Raw genomic sequence first — 17,096 nt, 5'->3', positions numbered from 1 at the left:
ATCATGGGCGCACACCACTACGTCCCTGGTAATCCTCTGTTGCTTCAGATACCTAGTGACGGGCCACAGTCCCGACTCATGCCTCCCTAGGACTTAGCCGAGGAAGAGCAGCCCCAGTGCACTGGCTTCCCCCCTCTCTTCCAGGGTCAGTGGCAGGACAGAAATCAGGACAAGTGTTGCCAGTGGGGCACCTTGGCATTGGGTTCTAAGCACTCTCCAGCCCCTCATTTTCCCGCTCTGTGGGGGGAAGTCTTCTGCTTGGGGTGGATATCCTTCTAACTCATTGATGGGACCGAGAACTTGCAGAGCCCTTTTCAGAACCAACCATGCATCTTGGGCGTCTACCTGCTACCAAGCTCTCACCGGTGTCTTTGAAAAGCTATAGCCTGCCACAGTAGCCACAGAGTCATGAAACAAAGGTCTGACCATGGCCCTTCCCCAAAGATGAGTGCAGTCTCCATGTCACCTAGAGAAGTGGGCTTTTGCCCCATTTTGGAAGATCATCTGCATCTAGGCCTTAGTATACTCATCTGTAAAATGTGCTTAACACTCACTTAGTGGGTTGCTGTAAATACCAAATGAAAGTAATATATGTAAACTGTTCTGCAAATCTTGAGACTATTAAAATGCCACTTATTACTTTAGGGTATGAGAGGGAGAAAAAGGAAACAGTTAAGGATGGCTTAATATTGCAAAACCTTTTTTCATAGTTCTATGGATATGGAGTTATTTGTGCAGAAATGATAACAGAATCCAAGGAAGCTGACGAAAGAAGCGAGAATGTAGAGCAGAACATTTTGATCTCAGGTCTATGGGATCAGGAATAGGTTTCTGAGGCTCCAAGGACAGGGATATGAAATTGTATCTGTGTCTTGATTTTCACTAATCTTTAACAGAAAACGAGCATTTTCTTCAACTATGAATAAAGGCAGAAGACCATGGTGGTATTCAGCATTATCAGCTAGATGCACATAACACCAGAAAGGTTACAAAACCCTGCCTTAGAGAGAAGAAAGGAGGTCCTCAGGCTGAGCCCAGGAGGACTCCCAGGGGGGAAGGGGATTTCTTAATGGTAGATGGTCAAGTACCGCACACAAATCCAGGGGACACAAATACAAGCATGCAAATCAAAGAAGCGGATTCCTGTCCTGAAAGAGTCTTCACTTTACTGGGGGAAATTGCTATATAAGGGAGAGTTGTAAAATTGCAGGGGGCAGGGTTTTGCAGAAATGAAGAAAAGCTTCTGGTATCCAGAGCTGTTTTCCTATTCAATCAGGTATGATTCTGCTTAGCTTCAAAGGCAAGATCTATTCAGAGTAGTAACACAATACTATTATTATCAAATTATTACTATAATTAAAATCAAAGATTCAAACCAACCTTTGCTTAGCTTGCATTTGTTTCTGCAGACTAGATGTTTTATCCAAATCAAAAGGACTGCAAGGCTTAGGGACGGAATAGTTTATAAGAGGTATATTGGACAACTGAAGGTAAAATGGTCTGTAATGGCTGGAACATGGGAAAAAAAAATTTTAAGATGAAATGAAACAACTAAAACTGCTTTATAAACATAAATTTTAAATTTCAGAACCAAATTTTTCATTAACCTCTTTACCACAACATTCACCAGATACTCTGGAAGCCAGCGACATAAAGTCTCTTCTAAATGAAATTGGAAAGATTTGCCCTAGTTCGAAATGTCTTCTTAGGAATTCTGATTTCCAGTAAGAAAGAGTAACAGCCCTCAGGTAGTGCACAGCCCATGCACACACACGAACACCCACACATCATACACACATACACACACATGCACGCACATGCTGCTGTTCAGTTCCTCCTGACTCTTCCTGGCCCCACTTGGTGTCTTCCTGGCTCCTTTTCCTTTTCCAGCACATTTCCCAGATGGGAAGCAGAAGCAAAAGGAGAAGGAACTTGCCCAGGGTCACCCGGGTGGCAGTGTCTGGGCCCTGGCCTCAGGTCCAGTGCTCTTCCAACCACAACCAGTGCCTCCTGATTAATTGAGCACAAGAGGGCCGTCCTCAGGGTCCTTGGGCCAAAACTGATCTTAACAGACAGTCGGCTCTCAGCAACTGAAGATAGGCGCTTTTTTGAATTAGACTTGGGCTGTGACTTCATTGGCCTTGTGAGCTCCCAAGCACAACTATATCTATTCCACACTTTCCATTCCTCCAGAGGTGCCAGGGGCACACCAAAATCCCCATCAGTGTGGGTCTGAAGCCAGACTTGATGCTGCTTCAGGCTCTAATTCTCCCTCGAAATCCTATAAATCCTATGATAGTGAAAATAACAGTTATAGGTAAAAACCCAGATGGCCTAGGCCTCTGGTGAGAGGAAGCTCCAAGTAGAAGAGGAGGAAGACAGATTGGGGGTCAGGAGCTAGGGTACAGGGAGGACACATCTCCTGACTTTTGCTATAAACACATGAAACATCACCCATGTGGTTTTATCAGAGCTGATTTCTAATCACTACTTCAAAGTAATCAAATAAGAAGTCTTCTTCATAGCTGCTAGATCAAATCTGCCTTTATATAGCATTTATATTGAATCAAATCCTGTTGTAAAGCTTGTATTTTCTCTAATTAAATGTATTTTATGCAATGTAATTGTATAACCTTTATTTTTTCCTTTAAAACTGGAGAGAAGAAACCTTAAACCAAAGTAAAAAATATTTCCTCCAGTTTTACTTTATACTTACTGACTTGAATCTTCCACCTTTACAAATGGCTTTTTGAGCCTTCCTGCTGAGAAACACAAAACATTCCTTTATCACTAAATACTAAAAAATCCAGAGGCAAAGAGCTTTTATAAAAAAAAGAATCCTAATGGAACATTTTCATCTCTTTATAGTCAGTCTATTGCCTTTTCTATTTATCACTCTTCATCACCTCCCACCCAAATGGATTCAATATCACTAGTTTAAAGAGTGCTATTGCAGACATGAACTTATTTTCACAACAAGCCTGAGAAAAAGGAGGAATGATAACTCCCAGTTATAGCTGAGGAAAGTGAGTCTCAGAGGCTTTAAGTAATTATCCACTGTCATACTGCTAGCATGTATAGCAGCATTATAAACAATCTAGTTTTTCTTACTTTCAACTTGAATTCTGCTTTCAGAGAGCCAGAGTATCATAAAAGGACCATTCATATAATCTTACTTTTGTTTTAAAAAGAAAGCACTTTCAAAGATGTCAAAATACTTACTTTTTGTTTTCTGAACACCCAATCGTTTTCCCTGAAAGAAAAGATGGCTGGTGTGAATATTCAATTTAAGAATGAGGCATGTTACTGTTAACTGCATTGTCAATTTCTTTCACTAGTCAGTAATTCTAAAAGTAGATAAAGTACTGTCAAAAACCGGGATGATTCATGTATTGTCTTATTATTGAGGGCAGCAATACAATTCACAACCTTTCCAAAACTTAGTAAAATTTCACCCCTTGGTGGCCACCTTTCTGGTGATAAGTGTCTCCACACTTAACCTTTACAGGACAGGTATACACTCTAAGCATGGGTTGTGCATCAAGTCTTTCCCAACTTGGTAGGAGATGGTAGAAAAACTCCACACCAATACTTGAGGATCTGAGGACACTGACAAACTCTCTTAAGTCAGAGTGAGATGTTGGAGTCTTTTGAATAAAAACATAGTTGACATATAAAACTCTCCTTGACACAGGACATTAGGGCTTATAAAGGGCTTCCTCTAGAACACTAGGAAAAGAGGCAGTGCAAGTGTGACCTTCACTCTATGACAAGACATGAAGGCTCCAGCCACGCAGGCTAACACCTATGGTAGCTCTATTTTAGTGACTTCTTCCCCCTTTTTTTCTTGTTTTTAATCCCACACTGCTTTCCTGGCCTCATTCTTCGTGCAGACATTAATTTAAAAAATTTATATTTAATTATTTTTTCTCAACTAATTATAATGGTTTTTAAAAGTACTTTCAATGAAGATGTAGAAGTAAACAATAATAAAAAGTAAAGAAGCTATCTCATTACCTACTGAAGAAATCAGTAATAGGAATTTACTTTTAGAACATAGCCAAGATCTCTTAAAATCCCACTATAATTATGTATTCACAGAAAGATATTGCCATTTCAGGAAAAAGCTATACAGTATGTGATATACTTAACAGGTTTAAATTTCAACTTAAAATAATTTGTCAGTTTTTATCTTAAATGTTCAAGCTTATACAGGTAACAAATTAAGGTAGGCACCTAAGATAACTTCACCAATTTATTTAAAATGCATACAATGCATTTTATACATTATGCACAATGCATAAAAGTAGGTGATAAAAAAGCAACTAGAAAATTAGTTTTTAAAAAAATCCATCCTACACTGTGCTTTCCCTTTGTTTTTATATAAGCTATATGAAAACAAGAATTTAAAAGATTAAAAAATATATAGGACAGGCTCTAACCACATTTTACAAGAGGCATGGAATATAAGACATATCATGAAAAAAATCACTTTAAAACCAAGTACAAGGATAGAAAACTTCTCTTAAAAATACAAACTTACTATAGTAAATTCTTTAAGTATTTAATAAGCACCTATTAAATGTGCTAGGTGACAAAAAGGAAAGAGAACCGGCACCAAGGAGTTCACATTGTACCAAGGGAAAATCACAGGTACCCAGAGATGTAAATAAAAAATAATTTCTTGAAGTGGAGAGTGTACTCACCACTGAGGGAGGCACATTTTGGACTAGGAAAGGGTCAATGGAGGAGGGGACATCCATCTAGTATTTGGAAGAGAGTTGGTCTGAATCCCCAAATATGAAAGGGAGTGACAACACACACAACCCAGAGTCACTCCCCAAAGGATGTGGCCAAAGATAGAATCCAACAATTTCAACAGAAGCACTGCAAATTACAAATGATGACATTACAGAAGCAGTTGAGGGTGCCACAATGCACAGAGACTCAAGTTCAATTCCAGTCTCAGTGACTGACTAGTTGTGTCACCCCGGACAAGTCACTTCACCTGTTTGCTTCAGTTTCCTCCTCTGTAAAAATGGGGATAAAAATAATTCTTACTTTACCCTTGCAGGGTTGCTATGGAAATGACCAATAAAATATTTGTAAGAGCATTTAGCACTGTGACTGGCACACAGCAGGCATTTAATAAATGCTTATTCTTCATGCTTGGAAGCATACTACAAATCATTCCTTTATGGACAGTAAATGCTGTTTATCCAGCACTTGGACAACAGCAGCTCTAGAGACCATTATTTCTGGAATCTGTCTACATAGATCTTTTGTTTAATAAACAATTAATGGATCAGGTGATTTGGGGCGGATAAGTTATTTCCTTCTATGGAAGTTGTGAAAACTTTGATTTAAAGTGTGGTTGCAAGCAATTTTCCTTGTTTTTTTTTTGTTTTTGTATTTTTTTTTAAACAAACAGAAGGCAGTTGACCAGCTTTTTATGACCAGTTCTAAGATTTTCTGCTACAATCAAACTAATTAAATAATCTTATCTCTACTAAGTGTAGTTTCTTTGCCCATAAATAAGAGAGGTTGCTTAGGTATTAGGACTTTAGATCAAGAAACAATAAGTGAATCTAATTCTTTCATTTTACGGATGAAGAAACTAAGGCACTGAGAGACTAAGAGCCTTGCTACAAGTGGCAGCAACAGACAGGACATGGGAATCCAGGGCTTGTGACTGCTGACAGCTTCCAATCATTAAATTATGAAAGTCTGTGATTGCAATGTATAAAGCACTGCCCTTGCATTTACTGCTATGCTTGGAAAATGGGAAGAAGCAACAGGAAGACAGCCTGCATTTGATAAAAAGGCATTTTAAAAAGCAACTGTTTCAGCCTCTAAATCCTAAATTACTCTGTAACAAGGCTTTTACTTTACATGCCCACCAGGTATAAAGCTTTGTGCCCAGCCCAAGGAAAGGCTGATTGATGAGATCCTGCCTTGGCCTTAGGGGAATGGAGAGGGGCAGGCTGTTTTCTGTCCCTATCTGCACTAAGTTGAGATGACACAAAAGATCACAGAAGGGCCCCGTGGCCAGATTCTCTCCCTGGCCTAGAATCAGGTTTAAATGAAAAGCAGTAACACCTCTCTCACGTATATGTGTTTTCATCGGAAAGATCCAGGAGAAAGTCTATCTATGGAACTTAAAAGCAGGTTGGCAAAAACATGATTTTGCTAGGATATTGTTCTATACTTAGAAAATACTCACCACTTCTCGTATTGATGTGCTTGATTTCTTGATCAGATACAATTCTTTTTTCTTTTGTTCAATATAGTATTTAATATCTTTATTAAAAGAAAAAAGGGTATAAGGTTATTTTTATTTTCAGAATTAAAAATTAGAATGGAAAAATGACACTAAGATAAAGACCAAAAAGGAAATTGGATGTGAACGAGCTACAAACAGAAAAATTTCATGCAACATAAAAGACTACTGCTTTTCTATGATTTTTATAGATAAGTTGCGACAACCAAAGGAAAAGAAATTACCATCAATATGAAGAATTTTCACTCCCCAGGATAAAGCATTTGACAGTATACTATTTGAAGGGATGAATTCCTGTAAAAAGTAAAAGGAAATTAATACTTTTCAGAAGTTTATTTTAAGTGCTAAATACAATTGTGATTGAATAGAGCAGAAGAAATAAGGTATTTGCTTTTTTTGACTATCAGAGCATCATTTGTGAATGCATTTGTTTTCTCTCCTTTAGAAAAGTGTTTTATAAACAATCAATCAAAGTTAATCCAAATATTATATTCTTGTTAAAAATATTAATATTGTTTCCACAAGGTCACTAAATCCATGGCTTTGGTCAAAATGAGTTTTTGGCTAGCCATCTAAATCCAATCCAGTGCACATGAAAGTACTGTGCTAATTCTAGAGATACATGGTCAAAACAAAAAAACAGTCCTCCATCTCGAGCTTATATTTTACAATGGAGAAATGCCATGTATAATATAAGCCTATACGTAATTACCTGCAAAAAGAGGGAGCACTAACCATTGAAAAGTAAGAAAGACTATCTATAGGAAGGTGGACATGAAGAAAACCTGAGAGGCTTTTCAGGATTGGGGAACAAATTGGGCCAAAGAGGTACAAAGATGGAAAACAGGGCACCACAAGCAACAGCAACTAGGTCACTTTGACTGTAACAAAAAATGCATGAAATAAGAATGGGAAATCAGCCTGGAAAGGTAGGCTGGAACCAGATTGTGAAGGGCTTTACTGCGCCAAGATGAATTTATTTTATCTTAAAAAGTAACAGGAAGCAAATAATTTCTGAATAGAGGAGTGGTACAGTCAGATTCATAAGGTTATTTTTGTCAGCAACATAAAGGATGAATTTTAAGAGAGGAGAGAATGAGACAGCAGGACAATTAGGAAGCTGGTTTAAGAGGTTAGGTGACCACTCATGAGGTCTAAACAATGGTGGCTATATGAGTAGTGAGAAGGAACAGATGCAATTCTTGTTGTAGGATGACAATTGACTGGATGGAGGGAGCTAAAGCAGAAGAATCAAGGATGAAACAGATTGTGTAGAGCCATAATAAAGACGCCTGGAAAGATGGTGATGTATTCAACCCAAAAGACTAGAGTATGAGTTTGAGGAGGTGGAGCCAGGGAGGAAATTTTTATATTCATTCAAATGTTTCAAGTTTTCAAGGCCTATGAGATACTGAGGAAGAAATGTCTAAGAAGCAGATAGCCATGAGTCCTACCAAACATTACAAGGACCTGATTGTTATGTAAGTGAAACGAAAGTCTGATAACCTGGAAAGACTTCAAGGATAGCAACAGTAACAGACTGTCAATTGTTTGAAGAGAGCTTTATCATAGTCAGGTTGACACAAGGTTGATTCCTTTGGTATAAATACAGCTAGATGCAATAGAAGGTGTAGGAGGATGGAACAAGAGAAGACTTTAAGGGTAAGAGCAGCAGGGGGCATGAAGGAGGCAGAAGACAAAGTAAAGAATGAAGATGAGGGGAGGGAAACGATCTGGAGTTCAATCCCCAAGAGAACTGGAAGAGACTGGATCAACTTTGAAAGAGGAGAGTAGAAAAGAAACGACACAGCCAAGAGAAAGCCATCACATGCTCAGAGACAAGAGCAAGAGGAGAGATGCTAGAAGGATTGGGGAGAGGGAGAGAGAGGAAAGAGAGAGAAAACACTTCTGGATGATAGTCTGTGTCCTCTTGGAAATATCTGAGAGGGGTGGGGGTGGAGCCTCAAGAGAGAAGGTCTGACAGTTCTGATGGATCAGGCCATCCTCAGCAACGAGATCAACCAAATCATTTCTAATGGAGCAGTAATGAACTGAACTAGCTATACCCAGAAAAAGAACTCTGGGAGATGACTAAAAACCATTACATTGAATTCCCAGTCCCTATATTTATGCACACCTGCATCTTTGATTTCCTTCACAAGCTAATTGTACAATAATTCAGAGTCTGATTCTTTTTGTACAGCAAAATAATGTTTTGGTCATGTATACTTATTGTGTATCTAAGTTATATTTTAATATATTTAACATCTACTGGTCATCCTGCCATTTAGGGGAGGGGGTGGGGGGGGGTAAGAGGTGAAAAATTGGAACAAGAGGTTTGGCAATTGTTAATGCTGTAAAGTTACCCATGTATATATCCTGTAAATTAAAGGCTATTAAATAAAAAAAAAAAAAAAAAAAAAAAAAAAAAAAAAAAGAGAAGGTCTGAAATAGCCCTTTAGAGTCAGGAAAAAATATATGGATTGCACTTGCAGGGAGAGCCCAGTTCTGATTAGATATTATTACTATATAGTAGAAGTAGTTCCTACAGCTAACTGACCTCACCATTCTTCAATCAATAAGTATTATGCACCTACTAGGTGCTAAGTACCCACTAGGATAAGTGTTATTATCAAGTAGTTATAAGTAGGGGAGGATATTGAGAGCAACTAACTAGTTGCCTGGGAACCCAGGAAGATAGCACATGGGAAGACAATGAGGTCAGAGCAGAACTGATAAATGGCTACAACAGGGAGAGGTGGATGAGACTGAGATCATCATGAGGAAAAAAGAAGAGGATGACTTAGGGAGAGTCAGAGGGCAATCTCTACTTGCTACCCATTTTCTTGTTTAAAGTCAAACCTACAGTGTCACCTGGTCGGAGCCCCTGGGAAGAGACTGCCCTCTTCCAGAGCTCAGGATTTTGTCTGCAGTCCCAGCATCACTGACTTGCCCAGGAGCCAGGCTGGGCTTTGAATCCAGACCTTCTTGGCTCGGCAGCCACCACACTCCTTTTCTGATTCTAGGTTTCTGGACCCAATCTTCTGGAAGAGGAGAGGAGCTTCAGTTGGGTGACAGCAGTGTAAGAAAAGGATATTCATTTCAGCCAACGCTATTCTTGGATAACAGGGCTAAGGCTAAGAGAAGTCAAGACTGAGATAAAGATGCAAAACGGGATAAAGAGATTTGCAGCTGTATCACTGCTGACAATGGAAATTGTAGCTCAAGAATAGGAAAGGATGTCAAAGACCAAGTCTTGTCTCCCATTTTACAAGCAGGAAAACTGGGGCCCAGAGCACTTGAGTGTTTCCCTTAAGATTGCCTTGGGAGTTACAATAAAAAACAAACTATGAATCTAAATTCTCTGACTCTTGAGCCAATGCCCTTTATTATGCTCTCTCAAATAATGCACTTGGATGTCATCACTTTGGCACCTAGAGTGCTGCATGAAAAAAAGGAAAATGATGTTGAAGAAGAGGAAATCTGGAAGAGAAAATGAATCTAATAAAATCACAAACAGAATAAATGCAGGCTGCAGATAACAGTAATTAGAAGATAATTAGGGACAGAATTTCAAGAAACCACAAAAGGAAGACAGTAATACAATGGGTAAAAACTACAGATGGAATGTACCAAAAATTTAACAGTTTTTAGTTACAAAAATGCAATGAGGTGTCAAAGTCTTTAGAAAGATTCCAAAATGTGCATCTTAAAAGTAGATGCTGTGCTCTAAAAAAAGGAGACATGTCATACTTACTTTGAATAGCTGGAAACTAGGAATTTAGGGAATTGCTACACTAACAATTTAAAGAAGAAGGGGACACGAAGTGCTAGCATTCAAAAGAAAATAAAACAGTATACATTAATCATACGGTTTACATTTTTATTCAATTATTATTTTTTTTTTTTTAAAGGAAAGCAGACTGCCCCAGGCAGTGCCTCATATGGATGTGTCCGGAGTCTTGGAAGTATGAAAACCCTACATTCTCTTACAAATGGGCTTTGAGAGCTTGTTCGAATGGGGGAGCACAGGTACTCATGTACCCTTGACATGTACACCTCTATTGGGGAAGGTCCTCCTCTTTTACTGAGAAAAGATGCATATGGAGTGATAAGGGAAGAAGGGGACACCCATCTAGCTAACTAGATTAGCCCTGATGATCAATGGGGTGACAGTTTGCAAGGCAACCACATCACCCTCATATCCCATATGATTATTGTTAAAAATGTGTCAACTTGGTACAGCTAGACAGCTCAGTGGATAGAGCACCGGCCCTGAAGTCAGAAGGACCCAAGTTCAAATCCGCCTTCAGACATTTAATACTCCCTAGCTGTGTGACCCTGAGTAAGTCACTTAATCTCAATTGCCTCAGCAAAAATGAAATAAAATAAAAAATAAAAAGTTAACTTACATGTTCCTTGATAGCTTTTTCAACTAATAATTTTCCTCTGCTCATACATACCTACAGGGAAAAAACTGGTTAGCTGTAAACTGAAGAAAAATTAAGCCTAATCATTTTAAAGAAACACACATTTCTACAAACCACATAAATAGGTCAGAACAATTCTAGAATGACTACTAACATAATAAAAACAGTTGTACTCCCTGAGTACTTTTAGTAGTGACCTCAGAAGACTAGTAATCATTCACATTGAGTAGAAATCTTCTAATCTAATTGTCCCAGTTCTAAATTCTTAGATCAAGCAGAGGAAGGCTAGTTCTTCTACTTGATAGTTTCTCAGAGTTGAAGATTATATTTCTTCTAAGTCGTCTCTTTTCCAGGTTTTGCTGGTAACATTTTCCCAAAGCATTTCACATATGTTATCTCACTCAATCTTCACAATGGTCATGTATGATAAATAAGCAAAGCATGCTATTATTATAACAATTTATTTATATAATATATACTTATTTAAAGTATATTTATTTATATTTAAAATATCCTTATCTTAGAGACGAAGAAAACTAACTTCACAGCAGGCAAGATTAGAGAATTAATAAGAACCAAACGAAGGTATGTCATGTTCTGCTCTCTTCAGGATGCTTCCCAGATAAATGGCACTGAAAATGTTTTTCTGAGCACTTTTCTAGTTTTGCCTTGCCCCTTTGAAATATTTGAAAACAAAGTGAATTTACTACATATGTCTAATTCTTTTTTTTTTTTTTTTAATTTAATAGCCTTTTATTTACAGGATATATACATGGGTAACTTTACAGCATTAACAATTGCCAAAGCTCTTGTTCCAATTTTTCACCTCTTACCCCCCCCCCCACCCCCTCCCCTAAATGGCAGGATGGATATGTCTAATTCTTAATACAAAAGGTACAATGCCTTTTCCATGGATAGCAAAGGTATGTCAATTCTTCAAGGTCACTGTGGAAATCTACAAGACCACTCCACTTGTTTGCTTGAGGCAGCAACTATAGTGGAAATTAAAATGAACTTAAGGGTCCAGGAATAAATGGATTCAAATTCTGCTTCAGATATTTACAAGCTGAATGACTGTAGAGGAGCTATTTAACTCCTTCCTGCCTCATTTTCTTATCAATAAAATAGGGACAATAATAGTACTTTCTCTACAGAGAAAGTGAGGATCAAATGAGAGAACATATGTAAACCTTATAGTGCTATCAACCATTACTGTTTTATTCTGTGTATCTGTGTTTCCTTCCTTCCTCTAGGAAAGAATGGGTAATCTGGTTTGATTCTTCTTGTCACTCTCCCTTCTCCCACCTTCCCATCCTTTCATACCTTTCCTCCCCTTTCCCAGTTCCTCAAAATGGCCATAAAATGTAACTGAAGAACATTTAAAACACATTTGTTATGTTTATTGAAGAGTCTGTTTCCTCTTCTTATTTTTAAAACCAGGATAGCTAGGTGGTTTTTCTCCTACCAAAAAACTCCTACCACTGAAACTGAATCACTTTGTGCTCCAGATGATTTTGAGCTAGCTTTTTCTATTACCACTCCCCACCCCCAGTTTATTATATTCTTCAAGTTGTCAGAGGCAGTATGGCATATGACAAAAACCTAGTACTCTTGTCTCTAACACAAACTAGCTTATTGGCTCTGGGGAAGTCACAGAACTCTAAAGGCCCAAGGCAAATTTAGGATTATTTTAATTGCAGAGAAGGGCCAAGATGAATTGTCAGAAGACATTCCCCACTGGAAGCACTTCACACCAACAAGATAACAAGGCCATTCCCTATTTTTATCCCCTTTTGCTGTCATTTGAAAAACAAAATGCATCTGAAAAGAAATATTCTGTAAATGTTAAAGGCATAAACAACATATATTTACATATTTATTTATATTGTAAGGATGGATTAGCATCTAATTTGACATTATGGAATGGCCTTGCCCTTGAAAGTAATGGAAGGGGCAGCTAGACAGTGCAGTGGATAGAGCACTGGAGTCAGATCTGAATTCAAATCCAGCCTCACACTGATTAAGTGGAATAACTAATGCTTCCCAGCTGTGTGACTGTGGGCAAATTACTTAACCTCAACTGCCTCACCAAAAAAAAAAGTGACAATAAAAAATCAAAAGACAATACATTATTAAGCAACAAAGCTAATTAATATAAAGTTACAAGGTTTTCAGGTTGTAAGCTCTGCTAATTAATATATGTAAGAAACTTACTGGATCTGGAGTCTTGAATGAACTTCCATCACAACTAGGATGAGGTGAAGTATTTCCTCCTGTATATGTTGATTCCGGACTTGGGACAGGAGAAATACACCCCAATGTCTGAGCATATTTTGCTTCCTTTTTATTTGAAATTAGGTAACTTATATCTTTGCTGAGAAATTCTTCAACTCTCTAAGAAAAAAGAATCAATAATAAATATGTAAACAATAAATAAATAAAATATAATAAATAAAACATCAATAATGTGTTGTGTGTGCTACTCAAAATAAACTAAAACATATTCAATTTAGTGCCCTCTAGCTTACAAATGATGAACTTACCCAAAGAAATATTTTTACAATAAAGGCATAATTATAGTAATGAGATGTAACAACTGCACTGCTAATACTGATTCCACATAAGCACCATTCTCTCAATCAATCATTACATCAAGAAGTAATCATTAAGTGCCTTATATGTGCCTGTCAGGCACTGAACTAAGTGCTGCCTCTCCCCCCAAAAAAACCCAGGCAGGCCCTACGTTTTGGTATAGTCACATCTTTTATCATTATTGAAGATAACCATCAAAAAGTAACAAGGACTAAATACCAAAAAAAAAAAAAAAAAAAGTCATTACTGTTTAGCTTCTGCATAAATATAATGGCTTCTGGAAAAGAACTCAGACATCTGTAACATGAAAATAATTCTTACAGGACTTAACAATGTAAGCAGGAAAAATTAAAATAAGAGTACATGATTTGGAACATTAAAAAAGAATATTTCCTCTTGAGTCTGAGAATATGATACTACCCTTTTTTCTTAATAGGAATAACTGCTCCAATCATATTTCAAAATGGGCCATAAAATTTACTGCAACCAAATAAAAGTTATGAAGAATGCTCAGTCATGTTGATAAGATAACAAATACAATACTGATCAAAAAACAAAACAAAATAATACAACTCAAAACATTTTGCAGCAGTACTTCAAAGTTCCAGCAGATGGGGACGTTAGCACTTGAAAGAAAACTGGTTAGATGAAATAGACTATTTTCAACCTTCCTGACCAGGAGGAAGTATTTTTCCTCTTTGAAAAATGTGATGGAAGTATTAAAGTCCCGTCTTTAAATGAGACATAATAATAACTGACATTTCTCTGCTATTATGAGATTTGCCATGTCACTCACTTTTACATGATTTGGTCCTCACAGCAACACTGTTAGGTACTTGATATTCTGTCCTGCTTTTAGAGAGAAAACTAGGCTCAGGGTATTGGATAAATGGCTTGCCCAAAATAATAAAGCAATTTGGGCCCGAGTATCTTGATTACAAGGATTCTAAAGCTGTTTGGCCCTCAAGGGGTTTTTGTTCAAGAGGAAAGTTAGGAGACACTCCTTGAAGGCACAGGGGGTGGCAAGCTCTTCCTTTCACTGGCTTCTTTTGATCTTTTTTTTCCTTCTTGGTTTTCTCCTTTATTCCATGTGAATAAAGAGGAGACTGAACAAGATGACCCAAGACACTGTGATGGAAGCCCAACTTGTAAAAACAAAAGGTCTTGTGAGAATGATGTAAGTAGGAGCTAGTGATGGCCCAAAGAGGGTAAGTAGATAGAGCAAAAGACTTGAAATCTGGAAAATCTGAGTTCAGTTCCTACCTCAGACATGGTATAACCCTGGACAAAAATACTGTCTGTCGCACTTTTCTCATCTCTAAGCAAGCACTGCTGTTACCTGTTTTGGATTTCAGTAAAACAAGGCCCCTGGGGACTCTGGAGCTCCCAGCTTATCCAATCCCAGTTGGAACAGTGACTGCATGTGGTCAAACCAGCCAATTTAACCTACTCTCCATTGGCTGGCCTTCATTACCAGACTGTAAAACCACATAGCAAACTTACAATCTGTAAACATATTAAGACTGTAGGTAAAGCGCTTAATAAGAGATAGGAGAAACTAAATTAATAATGCAAATCTCCTACTTATAAGGAATTCCCAAGGGCCATCATTTGAGTCCAACCTATACCTGAAGCAGATACTGCCTCTACAACATTTCTGGAAAGGAGGATGGGGGATGGGTAACCCTGTAGACAAAGATTCCTAATGAACCCAAATCTAATTTTTGACACTTCTAATTGTGCAAAGTTTTTCATTATTTCGAGTCAAAATCTCTCTGTGAATTGATTTTATTTCTGCCCAAGAGAATCAAGTGGAATAAATGTCGTTTTTCTTTCATTTAATATCCCATTAAAATTTTTTTAAAAAGTAAAGCTATATCCACTTAAGTTACTTCCAAGTTAAGTATCTCCAGTTCCTTCAACCAATCTTTACATGCTACTAGACCCTTCACCATCCTGAATGCCTTTCTCTACATGCACTCACTCCAGCATGTCAACACATTTCCTAAATGAAGTAGCCACTGGTGAACAGGGAACATCAGGGCAGAGTTCAATTGAGTCTACAAAGCTATGACATTAGGCAGATCAACTTTTATTTCCCTCACTCCTTCATTTTCTTTTCTTGTCACTGGGCTCACAGTTCATTCATTTTCTTCCTTACTGTTCTTCATCATATGAGCTCTATTAGGCTTTCTTTGCAACCTTGGAGAGACACCTTTGATTAATTACTATTTCACATGGATATAAGAGTCTCAGTCTCCTGTAGCCACTAGTTTAAGTGTAGAAAAAGACATGGCAGAGTTGGCTTTCTGCAGTCTAAGACAGTGGAAGCCACTTGGTCTTATCTGGCCGGGGTCTCCCGATGCTCACTCACGTGGGGCTTGTTATCTACACAACCTCCATGAACTTGTCATCTAACCTAATGGGAGGCAGTACATCCTGTTGTGATGTAGTTTTTTATCTCATGTATAAAACTAGAAGAATTTTTATTCCACATGTAGGAAACACACATCCTATTTAATGTCATCTTACTAGGATCAGCATATTATTCTGCACTACAGAACGGATTTAATTTTTTTGGATCTTAATTCTGTTCTCTTAGATATCAGTTAACCTTCTCAACTCTTTGTCAAAAACAATATAAGTACTGAAAAAAGCAGGATTTTCTATTTAAAAAGTATTCTTACAGGGATTACAATTTTAAGTACATATTAAACCAATATATAACAAGGATTTTCCATAAATATCAATTAATAACCAGGAAAATTTAAGCATTTCACATAAAACCTCATTCCTTTTTTTAGGGGATAGGAGTCCACTTTTGACTATTATAGTTTTTTCCCCCAGAACCCTGATATATAATAACACCAGTAAATAATAAGCTAAAGAGTTCTTGCCCACGCCATGAATCTAAGCATGAGTTTGGCACAAATTAATTATTTGCCAATTGTATTTTTCCCCCTCTACAACACTATGAGTTAGGCAGGGTATTATTATAGTCTTTTTGCAATCAAAGAAACTGAGGCTTAGAGGGTTTAAGTGACTTGGCCACAAAACTTTTATCATTACTGAGAGCCTTAATTGTGAGCTCTCAGACTATTACCTGTCCTAGAACAATGACTTCCAAATTGATAAGAACACACTAGGGGCCTCTACTCAATTTATAATCAGCTTCCAAAAATCAACTAGTTTTGAAAAGAGTTAACATCAATCTTGGCATTATTTACTCCTCCCCCACAAAAATCACTAATTCCACAGATAAAGGAAATTCCCAAAGTGGAAATTTACTTGCAGTGAGCTCACCTGCAGTCACCAGCTAAACAAGCTGCCTCTGGTGCTGACATGGGCACACGAAGGCAAGACTCCAACCCAAAGCTTTCTTTCTATTCACTAAGGCATGCTATCCTTAAAATGAAAGCTTTCTTTCCAACACCTTGCTCTATGTCTGAGAAGAATCCTAAGTTCTACTTGGTTTAAGTCAGTCAGTCAATAAATATACATTTAGTGTGTATTATCCATATGCCAAATACTGTACTTGGGATACACAGAAAGGTAAAAACACTGTCCCTGCCCTCAGATGGTTTCCATTCTAACATTAAACAAGTACAACAACAAGGTATATACAAGACTCAGAGGAGAAGCACAGCCAGGGTAGGGGACCAAGAAAGGCTTCATCAGAAGGCAATATTAGAGTGGGACTGGAAGAAGCCATGGAAGCTGGGAGCCCAAGGTAAGGAAGGAGGGCATTCCAGGCATGTGGGGATAATCAGTACAAATTCAGAGAAAGGCAAAAG

At 37.7% G+C, this 17,096-nt stretch overlaps 1 protein-coding gene across 4 annotated transcripts in view; it reads right to left on the bottom strand.

Moving 5' to 3' along the window:
• DBF4 (DBF4 zinc finger) overlaps window positions 1–17,096 on the bottom strand; it is a 35,900-nt gene that overhangs the window by 6,339 nt on the left and 12,465 nt on the right. For 2 of the 4 annotated variants that reach the window (XM_012551294.3, XM_023505113.2), the window contains exons 3-9: window positions 12,925–13,104; window positions 10,693–10,743; window positions 6,505–6,574; window positions 6,224–6,300; window positions 3,223–3,253; window positions 2,717–2,762; window positions 1,381–1,509 (exon numbers count right to left, since the gene is read on the bottom strand). In XM_012551294.3, coding sequence (XP_012406748.1) covers window positions 1,381–1,509; window positions 2,717–2,762; window positions 3,223–3,253; window positions 6,224–6,300; window positions 6,505–6,574; window positions 10,693–10,743; window positions 12,925–13,104 — 584 coding nt within the window. The remainder of the gene's footprint in view (window positions 1–1,380; window positions 1,510–2,716; window positions 2,763–3,222; window positions 3,254–6,223; window positions 6,301–6,504; window positions 6,575–10,692; window positions 10,744–12,924; window positions 13,105–17,096) is intronic. The other 2 variants (XM_023505114.2, XM_012551295.3) reach the window with 2 other exon arrangements.

This window comes from Sarcophilus harrisii, chromosome 5 (genome assembly GCF_902635505.1).
Source record: "Sarcophilus harrisii chromosome 5, mSarHar1.11, whole genome shotgun sequence".
NCBI classification, from domain to species: domain Eukaryota; kingdom Metazoa; phylum Chordata; class Mammalia; order Dasyuromorphia; family Dasyuridae; genus Sarcophilus; species Sarcophilus harrisii.
Note: the sequence above shows the minus strand (reverse complement) of the source record. Positions and strands in the feature narration are given on the sequence as shown.